The following is a 26039-nucleotide window of genomic DNA, read 5'->3' as shown; positions in this document are numbered from 1 at the left end:
TGTACAGTAGCCCTAGGGGACTAATACAAAGAGAAATGTCTGAATTTGAAATTTAGATTTAAGGGTCATCATCATAAAGTGGTTGTTGAAGTCAGGAGTAGATGAGATTACCTATGGAACATATAGAATAAGAAGAGAAAAGAGGCCAAGAACAGATCCTGAGGAAGATGGACACAAGGAGCAGGAAGAAGAAAAAGAACAGACTAAAAAGACCAAGGAGAAGCAGCAGAGAGCCGTGACTTGAAAGTTGAAGGAAAAGTGTTTCTATAGAGGAACATGCTCAATGTGCTAAATATTGTAGGGGGAAAAAAAGTTTATTGCGTGTGGCAATATGGAAGTCACTGGTCTCCCTTGTCAAGCAGTTTTGGAAGAGTGGCAAAGAAAGAAATGATTGCTGTTATTAAAGAGTAGAGGGGGTGAGGATGTTGAAATAGTCACTATTTTTATAAGGCTTATTGGCTATGGTAAGCAGAGGGAGAGTGAGTGATGTCCAGAAGGAGGAACAGTCTTGGGCAGATTTGGGGTTTTGTTTTGAGATGAGGGGTGGCTTAAGCATGTTTATAGGCTAAAGAAAAAAAGAGTCAGTAGGAGTAAGGTTAAAAATTATAGGGGCCCTGGCCGATTGGCTCAGTGGTAGAGCGTCGGCCTGGCGTGCAGGAGTCCTGGGTTCGATTCCCGGCCAGGGCACACAGGAGAAGCGCCCATCTGCTTCTCCACCCCTCCCCCTCTCCTTCCTCTCTGTCTCTCTCTACCCCTCCTGCAGCCAAGGCTTCATTGGAGCAAAGATGGCCCAGGTGCTGAGGATGGCTCTGTGGCCTCTGCCTCAGATGCTAGAATGGCTCTGGTTGCAGCAGAGCAATGCCTCAGAGGGGCAGAGCATCGCCCCCTGGTGGGCATGCCAGGTGGATCTCGGTTGGGCGCATGCGGGAGTCTGTCTGACTGCCTCCTTGTTTCCAGCTTCGGGAAAAAAAAATGCCAAAAAAAAAATTATAGGAACAAGCCTGGCCACGTGGTTGCACAGTGGATAGAGCAGGCGTGGCCAACAGTTTTTACTCCCGGGTCAAATTAGAAAGAAAACTTTTTTCACGGGCTGGATGAAATATTAAAATTAAAAAATGTTAAATATGGCCCTGGCCGGTTGGCTCAGCGGTAGAGCGTCGGCCTAGCGTGCGGAGGACCCGGGTTTGATTCCCGGCCAGGGCCCACAGGAGAAGCGCCCATTTGCTTCTCCACCCCTCCGCCGCGCTTTCCCTCTCTGTCTCTCTCTTCCCCTCCCGCAGCCAAGGCTCCATTGGAGCAAAGATGGCCCGGGCGCTGGGGATGGCTCTGTGGCCTCTGCCCCAGGCGCTAGAGTGGCTCTGGTCGCAAGATGGCGAAGCCCAGGATGGGCAGAGCATCGCCCCCTGGTGGGCAGAGCGTCGCCCCCATGGTGGGCGAGCCAGGTGGATCCGGTCGGGCGCATGCAGGAGTCTGTCTGACTGTCTCTCCCTGTTTCCAGCTTCAGAAAAAAAAAAAAAAGTTAAATACAAAAACGATTCAAGTAAACAAAATTTTATTATGTAATTTTTTTATGAATAACTGTGAGTGAAAAAATTTTAATATACAATATAATTTTAATAAAATATTTTTAATAAAAATATAATTATATACCGTATAAATATCCAAACTGTATCGCAGTCAATTGAAACAATATTTAATTAATAGAATGAGCTTGAAGGGGTTATATCGCAAATAAAACAATTATTTCATTTTACAAACAGCCTGGACACATTTTCAGTTATTAACTGCAGCTATTGTCTATGCTACAATGCCACTTGATTCGGCACATTTGACCACAAAAATAACGAATTGTTTGACCTTGGGTGCGCACTGGCAAACTCCACCTAAAAGAATGTGGGTTTCACATCGCTGCTAAACGTCAAACAGTTCAAATCGAGTACAGACGAGTACGAAAGTTGTAAATCTATAATGGAATCTTTTTAAAAAATAAAGAGGTATCGCGAATCGATTCGACCAATTATTGGAAGCTAACCCTAGATTAGTCACACATGGAATTCTTTTTGGCATAGCACTATCTTCTTAAATATCTCTATTTCCAATAATCAAAGACGCTTCTGCTTCTGAGTAGATGAGATTTTAAAGTAACGGAGAATATTAAAAATTTAATCGCAGGCCGCATCCGGCCCGCAGGCTGTATGTTAGTCATGCCTGGGATAGAGCATTAGCCTGAGATGCTGAGGACCCAGGGACTCTGAGGACTCAGGTTAAAAACCCCAAGGTTGCCAGCTTGAGCATGGGATTATAGACATGACCCCATGGTCTCTGGCTTGAGCCCAAAGTTGCTGACTTGAAGCCCAAAGTCTCTAGCTTGACTCCAAGGTCGCTGGCTTGAGCGAAGGGTCACTGGCTCGGCTGGAGCCCTCTGGTCAAGGCACATATGATAGAGCAATCAATGAACAACTAAGGTGCCATAACAAATAATTGATGCTTCTCATCTCTCTCACTTTCTATCTGTCTGTCCCTGTCTGTCTGTCTGTCTCTCTCACTTAAAAAAAAAAAAAAAAAAAGACCTGAAATGCTGAGTTGCCAGTTCAAAACTCTGGGCTTGCCTGGTCAAGGCACATATGAGAAGTAACTGCTGAGGGTTGATGCTTCCTGCTTTTCTTCCACCACCCCCACCTTCCTCTCTTCTCTCTGTAAAATCAATCAATAAAAATATTTTTTAAAAAAGATTGTATAAAAAAGTATATAGGAACAAAACATGGCGACCAAAACCCATAAATATAAATTTCATCATTGATGAAACCAGCAGACATATATAACTTGTAATCAGATCTTTTTATTTTTTTAATTTTATTTATTTATTTATTTTTTACAGAGACAGTGAGTCAGAGAGAAGGATAGATAGGAACAGACAGGAACGGAGAGAGATGAGAAGCATTGATTGCTTTCTCATATGTGCCTTGACCGTGGGCCTTCAGCAGACCAAGTAACCCCTTGCTGGAGCCAGTGACCTTTGGTTCAAGCTGGTGGGCTTTTGCTCAAACCACATGAGCCCGCGCTCAAGCTGGCGACCTCGGGGTCTCGAACCTGGGACTGCATCCCAGTCCGATGCTCTATCCACTGCGCCACCGCCTGGTCAGGCCAGATCTTTTTTTTAAAGAGTTTATTTATTGATTTTACAGAGAGGGGGGGAGGGGTTGCAAAAAGAATCAACTCATACTTGCTTCACTTTAGTTGTTCATTGCTTGCTTGTCATATGTACCTTGACCAGCCAAGCCCAGGGTTTCAAACCAGCAAACTCAGCATTCCAGGTTGACTCTCTAACTACTGAGCCACCACAGGTCAATCTGTAATCAAATCTTTAATACAGAAAGAAATGGAAGCCATTCGCTTTTTAAGGAGGTGAAGCGTAACTCACCACTTCCTACATGTAGACTGTGCACAGTGACTTTTTTCCAAAGATTACAGTAAGGAAAAATGGGGGGAGAAAGTAACTTTTCAGGTGGAGAAATCTGACAAACACTACCTGAAGCCAGGTGCTCAAGATTAATATCAAAACTGTGATAAGTATGTACCATTGATATGACATGAGAATGGCCCTTTGCCTCTGGGAATCTTTCTCCCCAAAACACATTATCCCAGTCTAATCATGAGGAAAACATCAGAAAAATCCAAATTGAGGGATATGCTATGAAAATACTTGACCTATATTCCTCAACACCATCAAGGTCATCAAAACCAAGGAATGTCACAAAACAAAAAATGCCTAAGGAGACATGAAAACTAAATGGAATATGGTGTTCTTGCTGGAATCTTGTGAACTCTTTTTTAAAGCTTTTATTTATTGATTCTAGAGAAAATATATATAGAGAGAAAAGCCGGAGGAGGAATGGGAAGCATCCACTCATAGTAGTTGCTTCTTATATGTGCCTTGGCCGGGCAAGCCCATGGTTTGAACCAGCAACCTCAGTGTCCCAGGTTGACACTTTATCCACTGTGCCAGCACAGGTCAGGCCTTACTAGAATCTTGGAACAGAGAAAGGACACAAGGGGGAAACTGAAGCGATCTATATAAAGTATAAACTTTTGTTAATAATGTATTAATTTTGGTTTATTAATTGTGATGACTGTACCATACATTTAATGTAAAATGTTAATAATAGAAAAAACTAGGTGTGGGGTAAATGAGAACTCTCTGTACTATCTTCACAATAATTCTGTAAACCAAAAACTATTCTGAAACTTAAAATAAAGTTAATTTTTTTAAAAATGAAAAGGGAGCCTGACCGGGCGGTGGCGCAGTGGATAGAGCATCAGACTGGGATGCGGAAGACCCAGGTTCGAGACCCCAAGGTCGCCAGCTTGAGCGAGGGCTCATCTGGTTGAGCAAAAAGCTCACCAGCTTGAGCCCAAGGTTGCTGGCTCAAGCAAGGGGTTACTCGGTCTGCTGAGGGCCCGTGGTCAAGGCACGTATGAGAAGACAATCAATGAATAATTAAGGTGTTGCAATGCGCAACGAAAAACTAATGATTGATGCTTCTCATCTCTCCGTTCCTGTCTGTCCCTGTCTATCCCTCTCTCTGACTCTCTCTCTGTTTCTGTAAAAAAATAAAAAAAAATTAAAAGGGAATGGTAAATATCCCAACAAAAAAGACAGTCAAATCCAGTGAAGGACAATGAGGAACACCCACTGGAACTTTGAAAAGGGCCTAGAATTGGAGTCAAATACCGACAGGAGGCTGGAGTTACACAAGGAAGCTCCAAACAGGAAGACTTTGTGAAGATCTGTATAGGAGTAGCTAGCTTTCAGTTTTCCCCACCCTTGCACCCACTGTGTGGTCAAAACCCTTCAGGGAGTAAGACTCTGTATAGACTTTGAATCAGAGGAGACCCAGGGGAAAGGACACTGAACACAAAGGAGAGGAGATGTGAGCTGCTGAGCTGAGACCAGGAGGAGTAAGTGAAAGTCGACTCTACACCTGTCCCCTTCCTCCCAGCTCCAGAACACCAACAGCCAGAGAGATATCAGAGTCATTCTCAGGAGAAACTGAACTAACCCAAGTAAAATGCCTGTAGATACTAATTCCAAACAAAAAAGCTGGTTGACCATCTGTTATTATATAATGAAACCTATCAGTTGACAATCTTCACCCGGATATCCAGAACTTCCAATCAGTTTTATCCAATCAGCTTTTTCTTCAATAAGAAAGAATATTCACAGGTCATAACATATTAGGAAAAAAGACTTTAATATTTTTAATTTTTTAAATGAACAGAGGTAAGGGAAACAAAAAGAAAAGAGAATACATGGAGATGAAGAAAATGTCAAAGAAGCAAAAATATTCTTGGAGAGATAAAAGAAAATATTGCATCTATGAAACAAGAACAGGATGCTTTAGAAATGAAACAATCAGAGAAAACAAAAATGGGCTCTTGGACATTAAAAAATTTGATATTAAGCCTGACCAGGTGGTGGCGCAGTGGATAGAGTGTCGGACTGGAATGCGGAGGACCCAGGTTCGAGACCTCGAAGTCACCAGTTTGAGCGCAGGCTCATCTGGCTTAAGCAAAAAAAAAAAAAAAGCTCGCCAGCTTGGACCCAAGGTCGCTGGCTCCAGCAAGGGGTTACTCAGTTTGCTGAAGGCCCGCGGTCAAGGCACATATGAGAAAGCAATCAATGAACACCTAAAAGTGTCGCAACGAAAAATTGATGATTGATGCTTCTCATCTCTCTCCGTTCCTGTCTGTCTGTCCCTATCTATCCCTTTCTCTGACTCTCTCTCTGTCCCTGTAAAATAAATAAATAAATAAAAAATAAATAAATAAATTGATATTAAAATAACAAATTTGGTTAAATCTTTGTCCCAATTGTGGGTTTGATCCCCAGTCAAGGCACATACAAGAACCAACCAATGAATGCATAAATACCGTAAATGGAACAACAAATTGCTTTTTCCCCCTCTTCCTCTCTCCCTTCCTCTCTCTAAAATCAATCAATCCAAAAAATAATAATAACAATAACAAATTTGGTAAAAGAGTTTGTGGTAGACAGAATAATGGCCCAAAGATGTTCACATTCTAATACCCAAAACCTGTAAATATGATCTTACATAGCAAAGGGACTTTGCAAATATGATTAAGGAATTTGAGATGGGTGATTATGTTGGGTTATCTAGGAGGGTAATCATAAGTGTCCTTATGAGGGAGACAGGCAGGAAGATCAGAGTCAGAGAGAGATTTGAAGATGCTTAACTGCTGATTTTGAGGCTAGAAGCTGGGGCCAAGAGCCAAGAAATGCAGGCAGCCTCTACAAGCTGGAGAAGGCAAACAGGTTCTCCCTTAGAGCCACCTCTAGAAGGATTATAGTCCTGCCTCTAGAACTATAAGATCACAAATTTGTGTTAGCCACTATGCTTGTGGTAATTTGCTATGGCAGCAAAAGGACACTAATATAGAATTAAAAGCTAAAATTAAGGGTATCTCTTACATGTCTGAACAAAAAGACATGAAAATAAAATACAGTCATCCCTCACCATATTGCGTTTCACTTTTTGCAGTCTCACTGTATTGTGGATTTTAAAATTGTATATATCTAATTTTGTAACGTGGATTTTTGGCTATATTGCAGGATTTTGCAGTATATAGGTATTTTTATATATTTATTATTTTAATTTTTTGTGGTAAAATAAGCATTTCCTAGCCTAAAATTTTAAAAATTATAAACAATATTAATTAAAACATATTAAGAGAATATTAAATCAAAATAAAGCCTTAAAATATATATAAGTAATAAAATAAATATAAGATCGTTATTTTGTGGATTTTCGCCTTTCGCGAGTGGTTCTGGAACCTAATCCCCGCGATCGATGAGGGACCACTGTACAAATATAAGGACACTAGAGCATCAATTCAGGAGGCCCAACATCCAATCAAAAAAAAGTTGTGGAAAAAAGAGACATATTAAACAGAGCTAACAAAGTAATCAAAGAAATAATACAAGAACATTTCCAAGAATTGAAAGACATGCCTTTCTTGAGGTTGACAGTTTACCAAATGCCCAGAGAAATGAAGGAAAAATGATTTTCATCAAGGCACAGCCTTAAGAAATTCAGATCTCTGGGATTAAAGAGAGAGAGAGAGAGAGAGAGATTTCAAACACTTCTAGAAAGAAAAAAAAAGGCTTATTACAGAAGATCAGGAATCAAAATGGCATTGCACTTCTGAATAGCAAGACACATATAGCAGACAGCACAGAGAAGCACACTGCACATAGAAGATAAAGGAGAAATGCCTTCTTAATTTGGAGGGTGTTAGTACATTATGCCCAGTCAAGCCTTCAATCAAATATGACTGTACAAAAATATATTTTTAGATATTTTGACCTTACAAAATTAATCTCTGTGTGCTATTTTCTAGGATGCTGTTAGAGAATGTGCTTTACTAAAACTATGAAAGAGAAAGGCAGATTCAACTCTGAATATAGAAAAAGGGAATTCCTAGAATGCCAGCAAGAGAAGTCTATGGGCAATACCTGTGCAGCAGCATAAAGAGAAACTTCTTCACGCTGGAGCAGAACAGAGGCTCTCAAAGGGAAGCCACCAGGGGGAAAAGATGGAGACAATAGATGATTTGATAGGTTTGAGCATGTAGATTATGGTATTAGATGTATTTAATGAAAGTGCTAGAAAATTGAACCTATGAAAAAAGTAGGCTTTTTTTTTTTTTTAACTCCAGGAAAAGCAAAACATGGTTCAAGAAAGGAAATGTTATGATGCATTGCTTGGTATAGTAGTAAATAATGTTTACAAAGTTACAGAAATGTATTCATTGAATATGGATTTAAGCAAAAGTTGTAATATAGCTACAGGAGAGTGGGAAGAGAAAGAGAGCTAGAATCCTATCTGCCAAAGTAGGCAATCAGTACATAATGTCTAAAATCAATGAAAATCAGAAGAAAAGCTGAAGTAATTAAAAATGGTAACCTCTGGGTAGCAGGGCTGCTGGATTTGTAAAAAGTATTTATTATACATCTTTTATGAATATATAACTTCTTAAGTTACATATACTTAATTTTTTTAACTTACTGATTTTGGAGAGAGAGGAAGGGAGAGAGAGACAGAAACATCGATCTGTTCCTGTATATGCCTTGACCAGGGATCAAACCCACAACCTTTGTATATTGGGAAGATACTAACCAACCAAGCTATCCAGCTAAGGCTACATGTACTTTTTAAATAAAATATAGAGGTTACTTTTTAAAGTACTATAGACAAGAGTTGCTAATTGTTTAAATGAAGTTCCTAGGAAGGCAGAAGTATAAGTTATCCAGAACAGGAAGTGGTAGACATCTGAGACTGGAAGTAAAGAAGTAAGGGTGATAGTGTTGCAGGTACTGGAGGTTCCAGGGGCAGAAAGTTGAGGAAACCATGCCTGATGAAACAAGATGTAACATCTTCTGCTGGGAGTAAAGGGACAATGTGTGGGCAAGCAGCATGAAAAGAGAGTGAACTAACACATGTATATAATAGGATATGGACATAAAATTTTGGCAGAGATATTAAAGTGGTAGATATCAGCCTGACCAAGCAGTGGCGCAGTGGATAGAGCATTGGCCTGGGATACTGAGGACCCAGGTTCAAAACCCCGATGCTACCAGCTTGAGCTCGGGCTCACCAGGTTGAGTTGCCTGCTTGAGCTTGGTGGGATCATAGACATGACCCCGTGGTCGCTGGCTTGAATCCAAGGTTGCTGTCTTGAGCAAGGGGTCACTGGCTCACCTAGAGTATACACCCCCCCCCCACTCCATCAAGTCACATATGAGAAAGCAATCAATGAACAACTAAGGTGCCACAACAAAGAACTGATGTTTCTCATCTCTTTCCCTTCCTGTTTGTTCCTGTCTGTCCTTCTCTCTCTCCATCTCTCCCTCTCTCTCTCAAATAAATAAATAAAGTGGTAGATATCAGAAACCAAAGTGAGTTATGTGACAGGTCACTATACAGAAATTTCAAAAGAGTTTTTTGAGAACTGATTTGATGGCTCTTAACCCTCCCTTCCTACCCCAGGGATATAAGGAGTTGGAGAGATTAGAGACAGAACTGCAAAGAGAATTTCTGAAGAAAGCTGTGCTGTGAAATTCATACCCTTCAGGGAAAGGAGTGAAAGAGTTTCCACTCAAGGCAAAGAAGAAGGTTCCAAGAGGCCCACTGGGTAGATTGCTATGTGTCCCCGACAGTTAGAAATCTAAAGGTCAGAGGCTGGGCTGGGCAACTGCTGTGAGATGAGGCAAAGTAGAGGAGGCTGAGTAAGAATCAACCTACACACCAGAATTTGCTGTGGCAAAGTAGGTGTGAGTGTTTCTAATGGACCAGAGGTGAAGTGGGATAAAACCGAAGCAGATTTAGTCCACTAGAACTCCTGGGGGATGAATGGGTCCTCAGCAGAATGCAGCTGGAAGTAGACCACCAGTTGCCTAGGGGCTGTAGAAGGAGCAGTAGCCACAGTAAAGGTGCATAGACCTAGGTCAAAGTTACTGTAGGTGGGTCTCTCTTAAGAACCAGGAAGTGAGCCCTGGCCGGTTGGCTCAGTGGTAGGGTGTCAGCCCGGCATGTGGATATCCTGGGTTCGATTCCTAGTCAGGGCACACAGGAGAAGTGATCATCTGCTTCTCCACCCCTTTTCCTCCCCTGACCCTTTCTCTTTTTTTCTCTCTTCTCCTCTCACAGTCATGGCTCAACTGGTTCTAGCATATCAGCCCCGGGTGCTGAGGATGGCTCCGTAGAGCCTCAGCCTCAGGCACTAAAAATAGTTTGGGAGCGAGCGTGGCCCCAGATAGGCAGAGCATCAGCCCCAGACCAGAGTTGCCTGGTAGATCCCGGTCAGGGTACATTGCAGAGTCCGTCTCTCTATTGACCTTCCTCTCACTTGAAAAAGGAAAAAAGCAAAAATCCAATAAGTGCCCACAAAACAGGCAGCTTTGAAGAGTTGTCAGGCACAGTGTGAAGCCATCTTACCATGGAACCGTAAGTCAGAAGAGTTCTCCTCTCCTTCCTCTCCCATTCCTTTCAATCCTGGAATGATCTGAAACCAGTGAGTAAATACAAGAAAGAAAAAAGAGTGCATGTCCCCTGGGTGCAGCCTTTCTGCCTAAAGCAGGTCCTATCTGGGGTAGCAGGAAAGGACTTACATTTAAACAGAGATGAAAGTTTTTGTTACTACAGTAGACTGAATATTCTAATTGAAAATTGAAACTGTTGCCTGACCAGGCGGTGGCGCAGTGGATAGGGCATTGGACTGGGATGTGGAAGGACTCAGGTTCGAGACTCCGAGGTCTCCAGCTTGAGCATGGGCTCATCTGGCTTGAGCAAAAGCTCACCAGCTTGGACCCAGGGTCGCTGGCTCCAGCAAGGGGTTACTCGGTCTGCTGTAGCCCCATGGTCAAGGCACATATGAGAAAGCAATCAATGAACAACTAAGAAGTCGCAACGCGCAACGAGAAACTAATGATGGATGCTTATCATCTCTCCGTTCCTGTCTGTCTGTCCTGGTCTATTCCTCTCTCTGACTCTCTGTCTCTGTAAAAAAGAAAAAAAGAAAGAAAAAAAAAAAGAAAATTGAAACTGTTTTTTGTGCTTTAAAGTAGTCATCTAAATTTATTATCTAAAAGTGGCCAGGAATAAATCATGATACTACCCAAGTTTATATCCAGGGCAAGGGAGAGAAACTAGGGTTACTAAAGGAAAAAAAGAGCCTGACCTGTGGTGGCACAGTAAATAAAGAGTGACCCAGAATGCTGAGGTCACTGATTTGAAACCCTAGGTCTGCCTGGTCTAGGCACATACAACAAGCAATCAATGAACAACTAAAGTGAAACAACTATGAGTTGATACTTCTCACTATCCACCTCTATAAAAATTAATAAATAAAATCTTTAATGGGGGAGGCAAAGGAGATGGAAATGAAGTGTTTTTTTGGCTCCTGCCTGTGAGCCATGCTTGCTCACACAAGTGAGGGGAAAGTGACTCCTATAAGTAACATAGTAAAGAATACAGATTTTAGTACCCAAAAGAATTGAGTGTGACATCTGGCTCTGTTACTTCCTAGCTGTGTGACCTTGGGTAAGTAACACAAGTTCTCTGAGTCTGTTTTTTATTCTACTGTAAAATAGGGTCAGTTAAGCATATCTCACAGGATTTGGGAGGGTTAAATAAGATTTGGGGAAACACTTAAAAAACATACTGGTTCTAGGCTCTGGCTGGTAGGCTCAGGGATAGGACATCAGTCTGGCGTGTGTATGTCCCAGATTTGATTCCCACTCAGGGCACAGGAGAAGCGACCATCTGCTTCCCCAACCCTCCCCCTCCCCCTTCCCAACCCTCCTTACCCCGCAGCCATAGTTCAATTGATTCAAACACATCAGCCTGGTCGCTGAGGATGGCTCCGTGGAACCTCTGCCTCAGATGCTAAAAATAGCTTGGTTGCAAGCATGGCCCCAGATGGCAGAGCATCAGCCCCAGACAGGGGTTGCCAGGTGGATCCTGGTCATGGTGCATGTAGGAGTCTGTCACTCTATCTCCCCTCCTCTCACTTGGAAAAAGAAGAGAAAAAAAACATACTGGTTCGCTTCTCTTCTCCACTTTGTTATAAGGTATCATGGGATGGCTGATAGGCCTGGGCATGCCAGGGGAGGCTTTCTGAAGATGGCTATTTTTTTCACTGTCACCTCCAGAAGATGAAACAGAAGCAGACTGACAGAGAGGCATCACAGGGTGCTCTAGACAAAGGTGGGAGGAGACTAGGTTTAGCAGATAAAATGCAGAATGTCAAGTAATTTTTTAGTATAAAAATGTTGGGGATCTATTTATACTGCAAAACATTCATTGCTTATCTGGAATTGAAATTTAACTAAATGTTCTATATTTTTATTTGCTAAATCTAGTCACTTAAATGAGAGAGTTGAACTGCTCTGCTGTAGTGGAGAGGGTGAACTAAACAACACCCAGTAGGGTAAATACCATCCTCTTACCTATTTTTCTAAGTTTCATAAAGTTCCAGTTGAGAGGAAAGGCAGTATCAAGAAATTCAGTTAGCCTGACTAGTCAGTGGCACAGTGGATAGAGTGTTGACCTGGGATGCTGAGGACCCAGGTTCAAAATCCCCAGGTGGCCAGCTTGAGCGCGGGATCATAGATATGAACCCATGGTTGCTGGCTTGAGCTCAACGTCACTGGCTTAAGCAAGGGGTCACTGGCTTAACTGGAGTCCCCTGCTCAAGGCGTGTATGAGAAGCAATCAATGAACAACCAAGGTACCACAACAGTGAGTTGATGCTTCTCATCTCTCTCCCTCCCTGTCTGTCCCACCTGCACCCCAGCCACCCCTCTTTAAAGAAAAGAAAATGGCCCTGGCTGGTTGGCTCAGTGGTAGAGCATCAGCCTGGCGTGCAGGAGTCCTGGGTTCGATTCCCGGTCAGGGCACACAGGAGAGGCACCCATCTGCTTCTCCACCCCTCCCCCTCTCCTTCCTCTCTGTCTCTCTCTTCCCCTCCTGCAGCCGAGGCTCCATTGGAGCAAAGTTTGCCCGGGCGCTGAGGATGGCTCTGTGGCCTCTGCCTCAGGCGCTAGAGTGGCTCTGGTCGCAACAGAGCGACGCCCCGGATGGGCAGAGCATCGCACCCTGGTGGGCGTGCCAGGTGGATCCCGGTCCAGCGCATGCGGGAGTCTGTCTGACTGCCTCCCTGTTTCTGGCTTCGGATAAAAAAAAAAAAAAAAGAAAAGAAAAGAAAAAAAATTCAGTTAGACTGAATTGAGTTGAAATGCCCTCAAGCCAGTCAGATACTGAGGAAGCAGGCTAGGGAGGCTGGGCCCTAGGACAACAGCAGCTTGAGCAGGTAGGCACCTGTTTGTGCCTGGAAACAGAAGAATGGATGTCCATAGAAAGTGCTTAGAAAGAACTGGAGATGCCTTCCAAGTTCTCTCCCAGAGCTTGTGCCTTTTCAGGACCCACAGACCTTGGTTCTCCTGATTGTTTAAAAGGGTAGCAAGGGTCAGGGCTATAAAGATCCCCCAGAAGGAGCCCCCCATGGGGGAGGTAGGTGCTGGCTAAATGCTGACTGGACCCTTTGCTTTGTACCCATCCTGCTTATTCCTAAACAACAGAAGTGCCGCTCAGCTGCCTGGTCAGCCTCATTGTGCTCTTGCCACAAAGTGCTGAGTCCAGGGGACTGCCCTGGCCCCATGACCTCACCCTCCCACACTGAGCCTCATCCTGTGAGGCTCCCTGGACCCAGAGGCAAGACCAGGACATTGAAGCAATCCATAAAATTCTACTGAGCATCTACCATGCTTGGCATGTATCCTTAGTGTTGAGGAGCCCAAGGTTCAAACTGACTACATTACATTTGGGAAATAATCTCATTCACCTCCAAATCTAAGAACCCATCCCATAGCACCCCACCTGCTTGTGCAATAAATGTGTGGACTGAGAACATGGTTCAAAATCCATGTCTCCATGAAATCAATGCCTTTTGGAAAATTATACAAAATGTACTGTTAAAAATTGAGTAAAGAAAAATATTGGAAACAAAGAAAAACTGAATAAATGTGGTTTCTTTCAAATTCAAAGAAAATACTTTCTGTATAATGATTTTTCTAAAATTCCAACTGCCTCTCTCTAAAATCAATAAATAAAATTTAAAAATATTTTTTAAAATATTTAAAGCCCTGGCCAGATATCTTGGTTGGTTAGAATGTCATTCTGATACACAAATGTTTTGTGGGTTCAATCCCCAGTCAGGGCACATACAGGAACAGATTGATGTTTTATCTCTCTCTCTCTCACCCTTCCTCTCTTTAAAAGCAATAAGTAAATTTTTTTAAATATTAAAATTTCTGCTGCTTGCTCCCACTTGTCTCTATGGAAATCCTTCAGGAGATGATATCTGATTTGGACAATTAATAATGAAGTTACCATTTATTGAGCTCTGAGTATCCAATGCTGCCCTAAACACCTTTATCTTCCTTCCTCTGATGTTGGTGGGTCAGGTAGATATTATCATCCCACTTTATGCAGAAAGACAGGGTTGCCCAGAGGAAAGAATATGGTCTTTGAGTCAGACAGACATGCATTCAAGTCCCTGCTGGGTTTCTTGGCTCAGAACTTTGCCCCCCACAACTTCAATTAAATCATCCTTAAAATGGGTATTATAGCCCTGGCTGAATAGCTTGGCTACTTAGAGCATCGTTCTAGGGCACAGAGGTTGCTGGTTTGATTCCTGGTCAGGGCACATATAGGAACAGCTCAATGTTCCCCCCCCCTTCCTCTCTCACTGAAATCAATAAATAAAAAATTTTAAAATAAAATAAGCCTGACCAGGAGGTGGAGCAGTGGATAGAGCGTCGAACTGGGATGCGGAGGACCCAGGTTTGAGACCTCGAGGTCGCCAGCTTAAGTGCAGGCTCATCTGGTTTGAGCAAAGCTCACCAGCTTGGACCCAAGGTCGCTGGCTTGAGCAAGGGGTTACTCAGTCTGCTGAAGGCCCACGGTCAAGGCACATATGAGAAAGCAATCAATGAACAACTAAGGTGTCACAACAAAAAACTAATGATTGATGCTTCTCATCTCTCTCCATTCCTGTCTGTCTGTCCCTGTCTATCCCTCTCTCTGACTCTCTGTCTCTGTAAAAATAATAATAATAATAAAATAAAATGGGTATTATGGTGATCTACCTCATGGTGTAGTTGTGAGGATAAAGGAATCACTGTCTGGTTCACAGTAAATGCTCAGTAAGTTGTAGTTATTATTGTAGTTACTGTTACTATGGTTGAACACAAGAGACCCAAACCCATCTTAGAGGAAGGGATTACAAACTGGTTGCTCCCTCATTTCCACTCATGGAGTAGCTGTGTCCTGACTTTCTTGGGAAGAGATGGTGGTAGGGGTTGGAGGTAACCAACATGTAGCAGGTAAAACAACAGTTTCAGACAATGTCAGAGGAGAAACCTCTAGAACTTGGTTAAAAATTATATTGATTGGCTCAGCAGTAGAGCGTCGGCCTAGCGTGTGGAGGACCCGGATTCGATCCCCGGCCAGGGCACATAGGAGAAGCACCCATTTGCTTCTCCACCCCTCCGCCGCGCCTTCCTCTCTGTCTCTCTCTTCCCCTCCCGCAGCCAAGGCTCCATTGGAGCAAAGATGGCCCGGGCGCTGGGGATGGCTCTGTGGCCTCTGCCCCAGGCGCTAGAGTGGCTCTGGTCGCAACATGGCGACGCCCAGGATGGGCAGAGCATCGCCCCCTGGTGGGCAGAGCGTCGCCCCATGGTGGGCGTGCCGGGTGGATCCCGGTCGGGCGCATGCGGGAGTCTGTCTGACTGTCTCTCCCTGTTTCCAGCTTCAGAAAAATGAAAAAAAAAAAAAAAAAAAAGAAAAAAAAATTATATTGAGCCTGACCTGTGGTGGCGCAGTGGATAAAGCATCGACCTGGAAGTGCTGAGGTCGCCGGTTCGAAACCCTGGGCTTGCCTGGTCAAGGCACATATGAGAGTTGATGCTTCCTGCTCCTCCCCCCTTCTCAATCTCTGTCTGTCTCTCTCTCTCCTCTCTCTCTCTCTCTCTCCTTTCTAAAATGAATAAATAAAATAAAAATAAAATCCAAGTCTTAAACTCTTTAAAAAAATTTTAAAAAAAAATTATATTGAGCTAATATTTGAAAAGCATGGTGGTTAGCACTAGAGATCTGGTAATTCTTTTCCAACCTCCATGGACTTAAAGTAATTGAGGAAAGTGGAGGGAAGACAGGCTGGGGCTGCATATGACTCTAGAAATATTTGATGGATATTAGTAAATCATTTGCACAATAACCCTAATTAACCACCACCACCCCCCCACACACACACACACACACTAGTTTTGTGCATTTGTGTTTGGGCTTCTTTTTTTTTTTTTAGGGAGAGGGAGATACAGGAAGAGAGAGAGATGAGAAGCATCAATTCTTCACTGGGGCACCTTAGTTGTTCATTGATTGCTTCTCGTATGTGCCTTGACCAGGGGGCTCCAGCTGAGTCAGTGACCCCTTGCTCAAGCCAGTGACCTTGGGCTCAAGCCAACGACCATAGGGTCACATCTATGATCCCATGCTCAAGCAGGCGACCCCACACTCAAACTGGTGACTTCGGGGTTTCAAACCTAGGTCTTCAGTGTCCTAGGTTGATGCTCTATCTGCTGTGCCACAACCTGGTTAGGCATTGGGCTTTTCAATCAAGCATGAAAAGCTCTACTTTTCTGCAAAAAGAAAAAATGCATTCCATCAGTCTTTATCATACTAACTCTTCGGTAGGGTGTAAAGCTCCCAAAACAAAATGCTTAGAGTAAATGAAGCACAAACACAACACAAGCAGGTCAATGTCAGGGTTATCTCTGTGCCTACAGAATCACAAAATCCCATCGTAGGATGTCATTAGTTTATTCAAAATGTATTAATTGAGCTAGGAGTTATGCCCAGACTGAAGATACAATAATAAACAAGACAGATAAAACCCCATGCTCTCCTAGAGCATGAAATCTAGTGAAAGAAGCAGATATTTAAGCAGTTTTTTATTTACAAAAATTTTATTTTGATAGAAAATGTGTTCACATTGTTCAAAATTCAAAAAGTACAAAAAATATAGTGAAAAGTTCTGTTCTATACCTGAGCCCCAAGTTTCTCAGATTCCCTCCTTGAAGCCCATTATTTTTAGTTTCTTAAGTACTTAATTTCTACAGCATGAGCAACGCAATAATTGGAGAGGTACAGTGTTCCATGAGAGCACATTGCAGGGGTATGTGAGCCAGTCTAGAGATTAAGGAATAAATGAAACAATGAATGACCTAGTGAATGACCAAATAAGTGTTTCCCGAAGATCCCAATTCTGTGGTGGAAGAGAAGTTGAGGAAGAACCACCAGCCAGGGACAGCTGATGCCTTAAGCCCTTGCACAGCCACCAGCTGACCAGAGCCTCCCATGATCATCCCCAAGGTGACTCTGTCCCTTGCCAGGCATTGATCCAGACATCACCAATTTATTAAGCTACAGAAACATCCTGGAGTGGCGCGCATCACGCTTAGCATCAGACCTGTACATTTGGAATATTCTGCCCAAATACACAAGTACTTATGTACATACCAACAGTTGCCCCCTGAATTTTGGTTCTGAGAACAAGGGTTTCTTATGAACCTTGAGTCACAGGCGGTAGAGATTGGCAGAGGAATCAGGAGAACTTTCCTGGGAAAAGTTTCTTCTCTCCAAGCAGCTATTAGGTTTTCTATAGTATCTGTCACCAGAAAGAGAGTATGATAATAAGTAATAATAAACCAAGTGTGTCAGGCAGATGTCTTATTTTTTTGGAATTGAGAGAGGCTGAGTGACTTTCCCAAAGTCATCCAGGCAGGGAGCTGGGATTTGAACCTACATCTGCCAGGCTCAAAGCCCTCCGCATCCATTGCACCCCACTCCTGCTTCTCACAGTAGTTTCTCACATCCTCTCCTTCAGAGCTCCTGGAAAAGCCCACATTCCCCTAAATTACCCTTACCAAGTGCTGTGAACTTCCAGAGAGAAATCTTTGTACCCACTAGGGTACTATCAGGACAGTACATTGGGCCTGTGAGACTGCCAGGGGCCTAAAGCAGTATATTAAAAAACTAAAAAGGTTTATTGGCTCTTGGAGCGTCCTCCTGGAGCGCAGATGTTGCCAGCTGGATTTCCTGGCCAGGGCACATACAGGAGCAGTTCGATGTTCCTGTCTCCTCTCTCTTTTCCTGTTTCTCTCTCTCAAAACAACAACAACAACAACAACAAAAACAACAAAAAAATTGTTGGCTCTAAAGTTTTTTTTTTAATTGCAAAATTAAAATGAATAAATATTTAATAAAGTAGCTACAGAAAGAGTCATGTCTACTAGTCAATTGTAATTGAATTTAACTCTTACATATTTAACTCTCACAAAGATTCCCAGGAACAGAGTGAACTGTTTTAAAATAAAGCTGAGAAATGTAATAACCCTTTACATATTTTAACAACAAAAACTACAACTGTATTTCCTATATAGGAAGTGATGTGTTTGATATGACATGGGGTCTTAGGAAAAGCCTGGGGTGGCGTGAGCTATCTGCAGAAGGACAGGGGACAAGCACTCACTCAGGGAGCTGTCCTCACCTCCCAGCTGCTCTGAGATCAAGACCACAGCAGCCAAGGCCTGCAGCTGCCAGCCTCACCCACAGCAGCAGGGCCTCTCTGGATTTGTTTCCCTAGTTTAAACAAAGGCCTGAGGGATGCCCCCCAGCAGGCTGAGCCGCCAAAGCTCTGGGGATCAGGGAGAACAAAAGCAGAGGGAAAGAAGAGTGCTGACAGGGCCAGAGATGATCAGCCTGCAGGGCTATAAAGAGCCGGGCTACAGAGAAAGTGGCACCAGATGGAGACCCAGACTATGCAGAGGGAGCTGGGTGAGTAAGGTCCTGAGAGATGCTCTGGCCCTTTCTTTCTTTCTCCTGCAGAGATATGCCCAGGAGGGAACCTAATTTTCATGCCTTGTGGTCAGTCTCCTAGGATGGCTGGAGAAGAGTGGGGAACTCTGAAGGGAAGCAACCTTCTCTTGCCACCCCAGGAGGAGGCATTAATAATTGCAATAACTACTACCCTAGCCATCAAGGCTGGGAGAGGCATTGGGGCTCCAATAAATGACAGGCTCCTGGGGCATAGAAAGAAGTTATGGGGGGCAGGAGCTGGGAAATGCTTTTAGAGGTTCAGAATGGAAAGCTATATATCACAGAATTTATATGTATCAGTCCCTGGGCCCAATACCAGCCAGAGGGAAGGGCACGAATGAATGAATGGCTGTTTTGAGCAACCTGATGCACACTTGCCTCTTTTCTTTCCTCCCTCCCTCCTCTTTCTCTCCCTTCCTCCCTGTCACTTCTTTATTCTTCCTATCATCTTTTCTGTCTACCTAGTCTCTACAAGCTTCAGTAACCTCATCTGTAAAATGGGAATAATGATAGTACTTACCTCAGAGGATCATTGTAGAGACTAAGTGTATAGATACACATAGAGTATTTAGGACAGAGAATGAGCTATTGTTAAGTGTTAGCTATTATTATCCTCTTTTATTCCATACTTTCCTTCAGTCTTTTTGTTTTTGTATTTTTCTGAAGTGAGAAGCAGGGAGGCAGAGAGACAGACTCCTGCATGCACCTGACTAGGATCCACCCGGCAAGCCCACTGGGGTGATGTTTGCCCATCTGGGGCATTGCTCTGTTGCAACCAGGGCCATTCTAGCACCTGAGGCAGAGGCCATGGAGCCATCCTCAGCGCCCAGGCCAACTTTGCTCCAATGGAGCCTTAGCTGCAGGAGGGGAAGAGAGAGATAGAAAGGAGAGTGGGAAGGGTGGAGAAGCAAATGGATGCTTCTCCTGTGTGCCCTGGTCGGGAATCAAACCTGGAACTTCCATATGCCGGGCCGACGCTCTATCACTGAGCCAACTGGCCAGGACCCCTTCAGTCTTTTTTAACAGCACCCGTCCCCACCCCAACCCCCAACCTCCTAGTGAACTCAGCTTGGTGCTACAACAATCACTCAGGAGACCCAGGCCCTGCCATTGAGATGTCCACCAGGGCATATTCAGTGGGAACACAGGCCAGTATTGTGATGAGTGATAGAAATTGGGAAAGAAAGCAAGTTGCTGCAGGTTGGGGAAAGCATGCACAACCAGTAAGTTTGAGGGCTGTGAAGAGGTAGGTGACAGCGAGACTACATACTGGTAATATTAGTTTATATTGGGATATGGGAGACTGAGGCAATGCTGCCACCTGTAGGGGGTACCTGGAAGCAGGCAAGTGAACAAGAGCAACATTTATCAAGAGGTCATGATGCCTGTGCAGTGCTTTACCTGCCTTATTGCTTCTAATCCCTAACAATAACTCTGAAATATGCACATAGAAGCTTTACTGATGGAAGACAACAGAGACTCAGCTAGTGAGGGACTGCCAGAATATCAACCAAAGTCTGCCTACTGGACTTCAAGCCTCCTTTACTTTCCCCTGTGCTCCATCACCTCATCTCCCATTCCAGAGGCCATGTCATTGGTGTGTGTTCTGTCTTCCAGAAACCCTTCCAAACACCAAGATGGCTCAAACTAACCCCATGCCAGGGTCCGTGGGGCCATGGAAGGTAAGCCCACCCCCATCACATGGAAAATTGAAGAAGCTAACAGGGCAGGGTGCGAGATGGGCCACAGGCTATGCTTTTCTATGGGACAGTGACTGACCAATAAAATATCAGTTCATAGGGGAAGAGTCCAACCAAGGTCCAGATGCTCTCTCAGGAAGTACCTCTGAGGATGTTCCATTTGGACAGTGGATGAGCCTGGAAGCCCATGATGGATGAGAGATGATACCTAGTTTTCTAGTTCAGCTCTCCCTTGGCACTGCTAAAATCATCTTAAATTTGAGCAGCCCAGAGTGGAGTATGCCATGGATAAACTGAAAGCCCAGAAATGAAGAGAGATTTGCCACCAGATCCAAAATAAGTGATAGGACCCAGCTCTTCTGACTCTCATCCTAAACTTGGTTGAAACTATTACCTGAAGGGCTGATCTTCAGGCTTTTTGCTGTCTTCTTCAACATCTCTACCCTCTTCACTGGATCAACTCTGAGGCCAGTTCACAGCTTTGGGAGCTGTCCTCTAGCCAGGTTCAAAAATTAGTGTTCAAGTCATGGAAGAGGTTTCTATAGCAGGTGTGGCTGGAGAAGCTAAGTAATAATCCATAGGAAGCCCCTGGGATTCCTGGAATTCTGGCCCCTGGACCACACTTATGCAGGAAGCATGGTGAATAAGAGTCTTTGGTCTGTCCACTGAGCCAGCTATCATTCCTAGCAGACCATTCCTATTATAAACCAACCCCCAACACCTTATCCTTAGTCTGGGCATGTGAACACCACAAACTAGTAGTATTAATTCAAACCCCTTCCCCCTGTCTATACTGGAAGATTTTATCAGGCAACCTGAGCTATAGCTAGTGATGGAAAACGCAAGGTCAGACACAAGCTAAGCTGTTGACCAAGGGCCTCTGTTCTTCCTGATGTGCCACATTCTAATTCTATTTTTCCATTTGATCTCCTTTCAGATAACCATCTATGACCAGGAGAATTTCCAGGGGAAGAGGATGGAGTTCACCAGCTCCTGTCCAAATGTCTCTGAGCGTAGTTTTGATAATGTCCGATCTCTCAAGGTGGAATGTGGCGCGTGAGTATGGACCTCAGCAGAACTTAAGTTCCCTTATTTCCAGTCCCCTCAGACATAGAATCATAAAGGTGGGGATTGGGGAGGAAAGATGTTACACCAGACTCTAATCATTTTGGGAGAGAGGCCTCCATACTGATATAATCTCAAAAGAAATCACTACACGTGTAATTTAGTAACTCAAAGCTAGAAGGTCCATGAGCTTCTTAGTGGCTTGGTACTAGATTTGGGGGTATTAAAGAAATACATATCATGGGTTGGGGCAGTGACAGTAATCAGATCTGTGCTTCTGGAACTGATAGGCTGCTACCTAGGATTCCTTTTTAGAACAGCCACAGGACCCTTGAGTTTTTCTTGACGGCAGAAAATCAAGAGAAAACAGTCAAGCTGCAGCCTCTTTACAACTAACTCTCCTCCTGCATGTTCCCAGAGCAGACATCACTAGTTAATTTCTCTTTGTAAAAATGAACTCAACCACAGGACTTGAGAGTCATGTTGGTTCATATTTAGTCTTCCAGGAGTTTCTTGTTGATGGTTGATCTTGGTGAGGAAGACCTCTTGTTTTATCTGACTCTTGGCAGGGTAGTTAAGACCTTTAACATCAGCCTGAAAACGCCTCTCCTTTGGCCTACAGTTGCTCATCACCAAAACTGAGCTCTTAACACTTTTAAAAGAAGTAATAATTTGTGATGTCAGTAACTGAGGCCTGGTTGTGAAAAATTGATCTGAGGGCTTTTATAAATAAGGTGGAAGTATGCAACAGCAAGAGAAAATACCCACAAAGTGACAAGGAAAAAAGAGATTGGTAATCCATCAGTTTCCTATTCAACCCTTTGCTTCCTTAGGAAGAAGCCAATAGGTTTGGCTGAGCCAAAGCAATAGCCAGTCACTTTATCTTGAACTTGGAGCTCCAAGTAGAGAATAAGATAACATGGAGAGAAAGAAAATATAACTTTAGACTGACTCTGCTAATACACATTAATCAGGCCAGTGAAGTCAACCCTTTAAGTGGATAATCCCAAAATAGGTATCACATTTATAAACTTGCTTAGTGCAGCTGCCAGCTCATTTCCCACCTCATGGGATAAATGTATTACTTTGTATGGCCCTATTGGAATTGGCTTGATATTTTACTCCACTATTAACATCGAAACAAAAGATGGCCCTGAGGCCATGTAGACTCTGAACACCACCCAAACAAATGCCACTAATTGTCTTTGGCAGCTGGATTGGTTATGAGCATACCAGTTTCTGTGGGCAACAGTTTATCCTGGAAAGAGGAGAATACCCTCGCTGGGATGCTTGGAGCGGGAGTAATGCCTACCACATTGAGCGCCTCATGTCTTTCCGCCCCATCTGTTCGGCTGTGAGTCTCTGAAATTTTCACTTCTGTGCATGTGGGGAATGGGGCAAAAGAGGGGTGCTTTTGTTTACTTCTCATCACTTATGCTGAAATGTGGCAGGAAAAGTAAAAAAAAAAAAAAATAGAGAGAGAAAAACACTGGTCACTCTGTCCTACGTTTGCCATTTGATTTTCCTCTACTAGGTGGTAAATTCATTAAGCTAAAAATAAAGGCCTTCCTATCGGTGCCAGGAAGTGGATACTCAAGAACCCAGATCTTCAAAAGTGCAATGGGATAACTAGTGAGAGCCTTGTAGTAAAAATAAATCCTTGGCCAGTTAAAATTCAATGTGTCACATTTTACCCAGAAACAGGGAAGTACTGAAGTAACCCTTCAATAAAACCAGAAATAGGCAAGTCTTCGAGTGTCTCTTTGATTCCCCATAATCTGGTTTCTAATACTACACTTTATTTAATTCTGCATCAGACTAGGAAGCTTCTGAAGTCTTTGGAGAGTTCAAGCAGACGCCAGGGTGATTTTCAAGGGTTTGTTGAAAATGATCGCTATATTGGGAGAACGAGGCTAGCTACAACCTTTTCAAATATTCGTCCATATCATATGATTTTCTCATTTTAGTTAATGATCTAACCTTAGTTTAAAATCTTACCAAAATTCATAGTAAAGAAGGTAACCTAAACAGTTATAGATCTAAAATGTATTATCTGTGTTTGTGTCTCACTTTGTCTGCTTTTTTCCTAAGTGTATATTCTCATGAATTCTGAAATATATATATCCATGTAACCAATACCCTACTCAGATATAGAATAATTCTATCACCCCATTAAGTTCCCTGGCATCCCTTTCCATCAATGCTCCTCCCCAGGTTCTATCACCAGAGCTGGTTTTGACTTGTTGTACTTCAGAGTCTTTGCCTTCTTGCTTGTGTAGTACTCACATCCTAGACTCAAGGTTGTCTAACACCATCCATACACAAACACACGACCTTACTTTCCCTATTAATTTGTGCAATCTTTTCTCACATTAGTAAATATTAGTCCCGCCTGACCTGTGGTGGCGCAGTGGATAAAGCATCGACCTGGAATGCTGAGGTTGCTGGTTCAAAACCCTGGGCTTGCCTGGTCAAGGCACATATGGGAGTTGAAGCTTCCTGCTCCTCCCCCCCTTCTCTCTCTCTTTCTTTCTCCCCCCTCTAAAAAAATGAGTAAGTAAATAAAAATAATTTAAAAAAATATTAGTCCCTTGGTTGGCTGTGTGTTGCAAGTATTATTTCCTTCGGTTATATTTTCATTAGTTGCTCATTGTTCCAAAATATTATAGCAGTTACTTGTACATTTTAAATGTATGGTACTAGATTGGATTAAGCAAAATTATGAGTAAATTTTTCTTATAAAATCGCAATATTGCCTGAAATATTTTTACATCAATGATCACACATTTCCTTCTGTAAACCAGAAGTGTTTTGATTTACAAAATTAAGATAGCCATAACACAAGTATTAAAATTTTTTTAAATTTCTGGGTTACAGAATCATAAGGAATCCAAGATTACCATCTTTGAGAAAGAAAACTTTATTGGACGCCAATGGGAGATCTGTGATGACTACCCCTCCTTGCAAGCCATGGGTTGGTTCAACAACGAAGTTGGTTCCATGAAGATACAATGTGGAGCGTAAGTGCAAAAACAGGGTTGGAGTACAGTTCAAAGTAACTCTTGCAGGTGTAAACCTTGTGAATAGTAATATATCAATGGTCATGTCTTAACACATTTTATATAACGACACCATATTGGTATGGTTGTCACAGCCTAGTTACTAATTTTTAATCTCAAACTTTTGCTACCAATTTATGGCTCTTGTTTCTCCCCCACACATTCCTCTAGTCTATGGAATCATTTGTGTTGACCTCTCTTATACTTTCCATGGTCAAGGTCAATTTTTTTTCTTTTTTTTAAGCAAGAGACAGACAGGAAGGGAGATAAACATCAATTCTTCGTTGAGGCACCTTAGTTGTTCATTGATTGCTTTCTCATACATGCCTTGGCGGGGGGTGGGGGCTCCAGCCGAGCCACAGACCCCTTGCTCAAGCCAGTGACCATGGTGTCATGTCTATAATCCCATGCTCAAGCCAGCGATCTCAGGGTTTTGAACCTGGATCCTCAGCATCCTGGGCCAACACTCTATCCACTGCTCCACTGCCTGGTCAGGCAAAGTTTGTTTTCTTTCCTTGAATGAGAAGCAGGGAGGTCCCAACTGGGATCCAACTGGCAAGCCCTGTACCAGGAAATGCTCTACCCACTGGGAGCCATTTCTCCATTGCTTGCCAAGTGACCTATTTTAGCACTTGAGGTGAAGCCATGGAGCCATCGTCAGCACCCGGGGCCAACTTGTTCCAACTCAGTAATGGCTGCAGGAAGAGATAATGAAGGGAAAGGTGGAGAAGCAAATGGTCACTTCTCCTGTGTGCCACTGACAGGGAATTGAACCCTGGACACCCACATGCTGGGCCAATACTCTACCACTGAAGGTTAATTTTCAATTATAGCCACATATGCTCACATAGTGTCTGGCACATTTTCCAAGCCTAAAAGCATTCCATACCAATTGTGTTGAGGAAAGAGTATGCTTTGGGGTATTGACCAGTTCCTGGCTGGTTTTTATAGTCCAATGTACTTTTGATTTTCTAGCTGGGTTTGCTATCAGTATCCTGGGTACCGTGGCTATCAGTATATCTTGGAATGTGACCATCATGGAGGAGACTATAAACAATGGAGAGAGTGGGGTTCTCATGCCCAGACTTCCCAGATTCAATCGATTCGCCGTATCCAACAGTAGTGGATTAAAAGCTCCAAGAGAATTCCTCAAGCACGAGACCTTGTGCTAAGCAATCTAGAATGAGTTCAATGTTCTGCTCAGACGTTGCTTCCAAATGTTAGCTGCTGAAATCCACAATAAATGTCATTTAAAAAAAAGTTGTAGGCTGAATTAACTACCATGTTTTATATAAATCATATTTATGTGGCTGAGAATTTATAGAAATGTTTCAATTAAAACCCCACTTTCCCCTTTTGTGTCCTTGCAAATCACTTACCAGGCCAAGCACAATCATTCCCCATCTCATATAACATAAAAGCACATAACCCAAATGTATCAAGTCTATGCAAGACAGACACACTTTTGTTAAAGGTTTTCCATCTTTTCTCCTCTTCCCCTATTCACAATATTGATGTCAGCATTTTTTTTAACTTGGTGACAAATCAATGCAAAACAAACCTCTCAAATACACATTGCCATAGATTTCTACTTAAAAGTTATGAATAAATCCAGAATTTTGGCCACTTATTCTGGTTGCTTAATTGCTTAGCTCAATTTTGGTTCATTTTAATTGGGAGGAATGTAAACATAAAAA

The 26039-nt window shown here is 43.1% G+C and overlaps 1 protein-coding gene across 1 annotated transcript; it reads left to right on the top strand.

Moving 5' to 3' along the window:
- The first annotated feature begins 18397 nt into the window (after positions 1-18397).
- CRYBA1 (crystallin beta A1) lies at positions 18398-25699 on the top strand. The gene is made up of 6 exons (XM_066366268.1): positions 18398-18476; positions 20136-20200; positions 21156-21274; positions 22496-22637; positions 24161-24303; positions 25318-25699. Exons 1-6 carry the CDS (start codon positions 18446-18448, stop codon positions 25463-25465), a joined length of 648 nt encoding a protein of 215 aa, XP_066222365.1. The 5' UTR covers positions 18398-18445; the 3' UTR covers positions 25466-25699.
- Positions 25700-26039: the final 340 nt, after the last annotated feature.

Source organism: Saccopteryx leptura, chromosome 2 (assembly GCF_036850995.1).
Source record: "Saccopteryx leptura isolate mSacLep1 chromosome 2, mSacLep1_pri_phased_curated, whole genome shotgun sequence".
Classification (NCBI taxonomy): Eukaryota; Metazoa; Chordata; class Mammalia; order Chiroptera; family Emballonuridae; genus Saccopteryx; species Saccopteryx leptura.
The sequence above is the reverse complement of the archived record's forward strand: the minus strand, read 5'-3'. Positions and strand labels throughout refer to the sequence as shown.

Excerpts from the sequence above, each read along its gene's own strand:
- CRYBA1 (XM_066366268.1), top strand. The coding sequence starts at position 18,446 with ATGGAGACCCAGACTATGCAGAGGGAGCTGG. Across the intron at positions 18,477-20,135 it reads GACTATGCAGAGGGAGCTGG|AAACCCTTCCAAACACCAAG; the intron begins GTGAGTAAGGTC and ends TCTGTCTTCCAG. Across the intron at positions 20,201-21,155 it reads GGTCCGTGGGGCCATGGAAG|ATAACCATCTATGACCAGGA; the intron begins GTAAGCCCACCC and ends ATCTCCTTTCAG.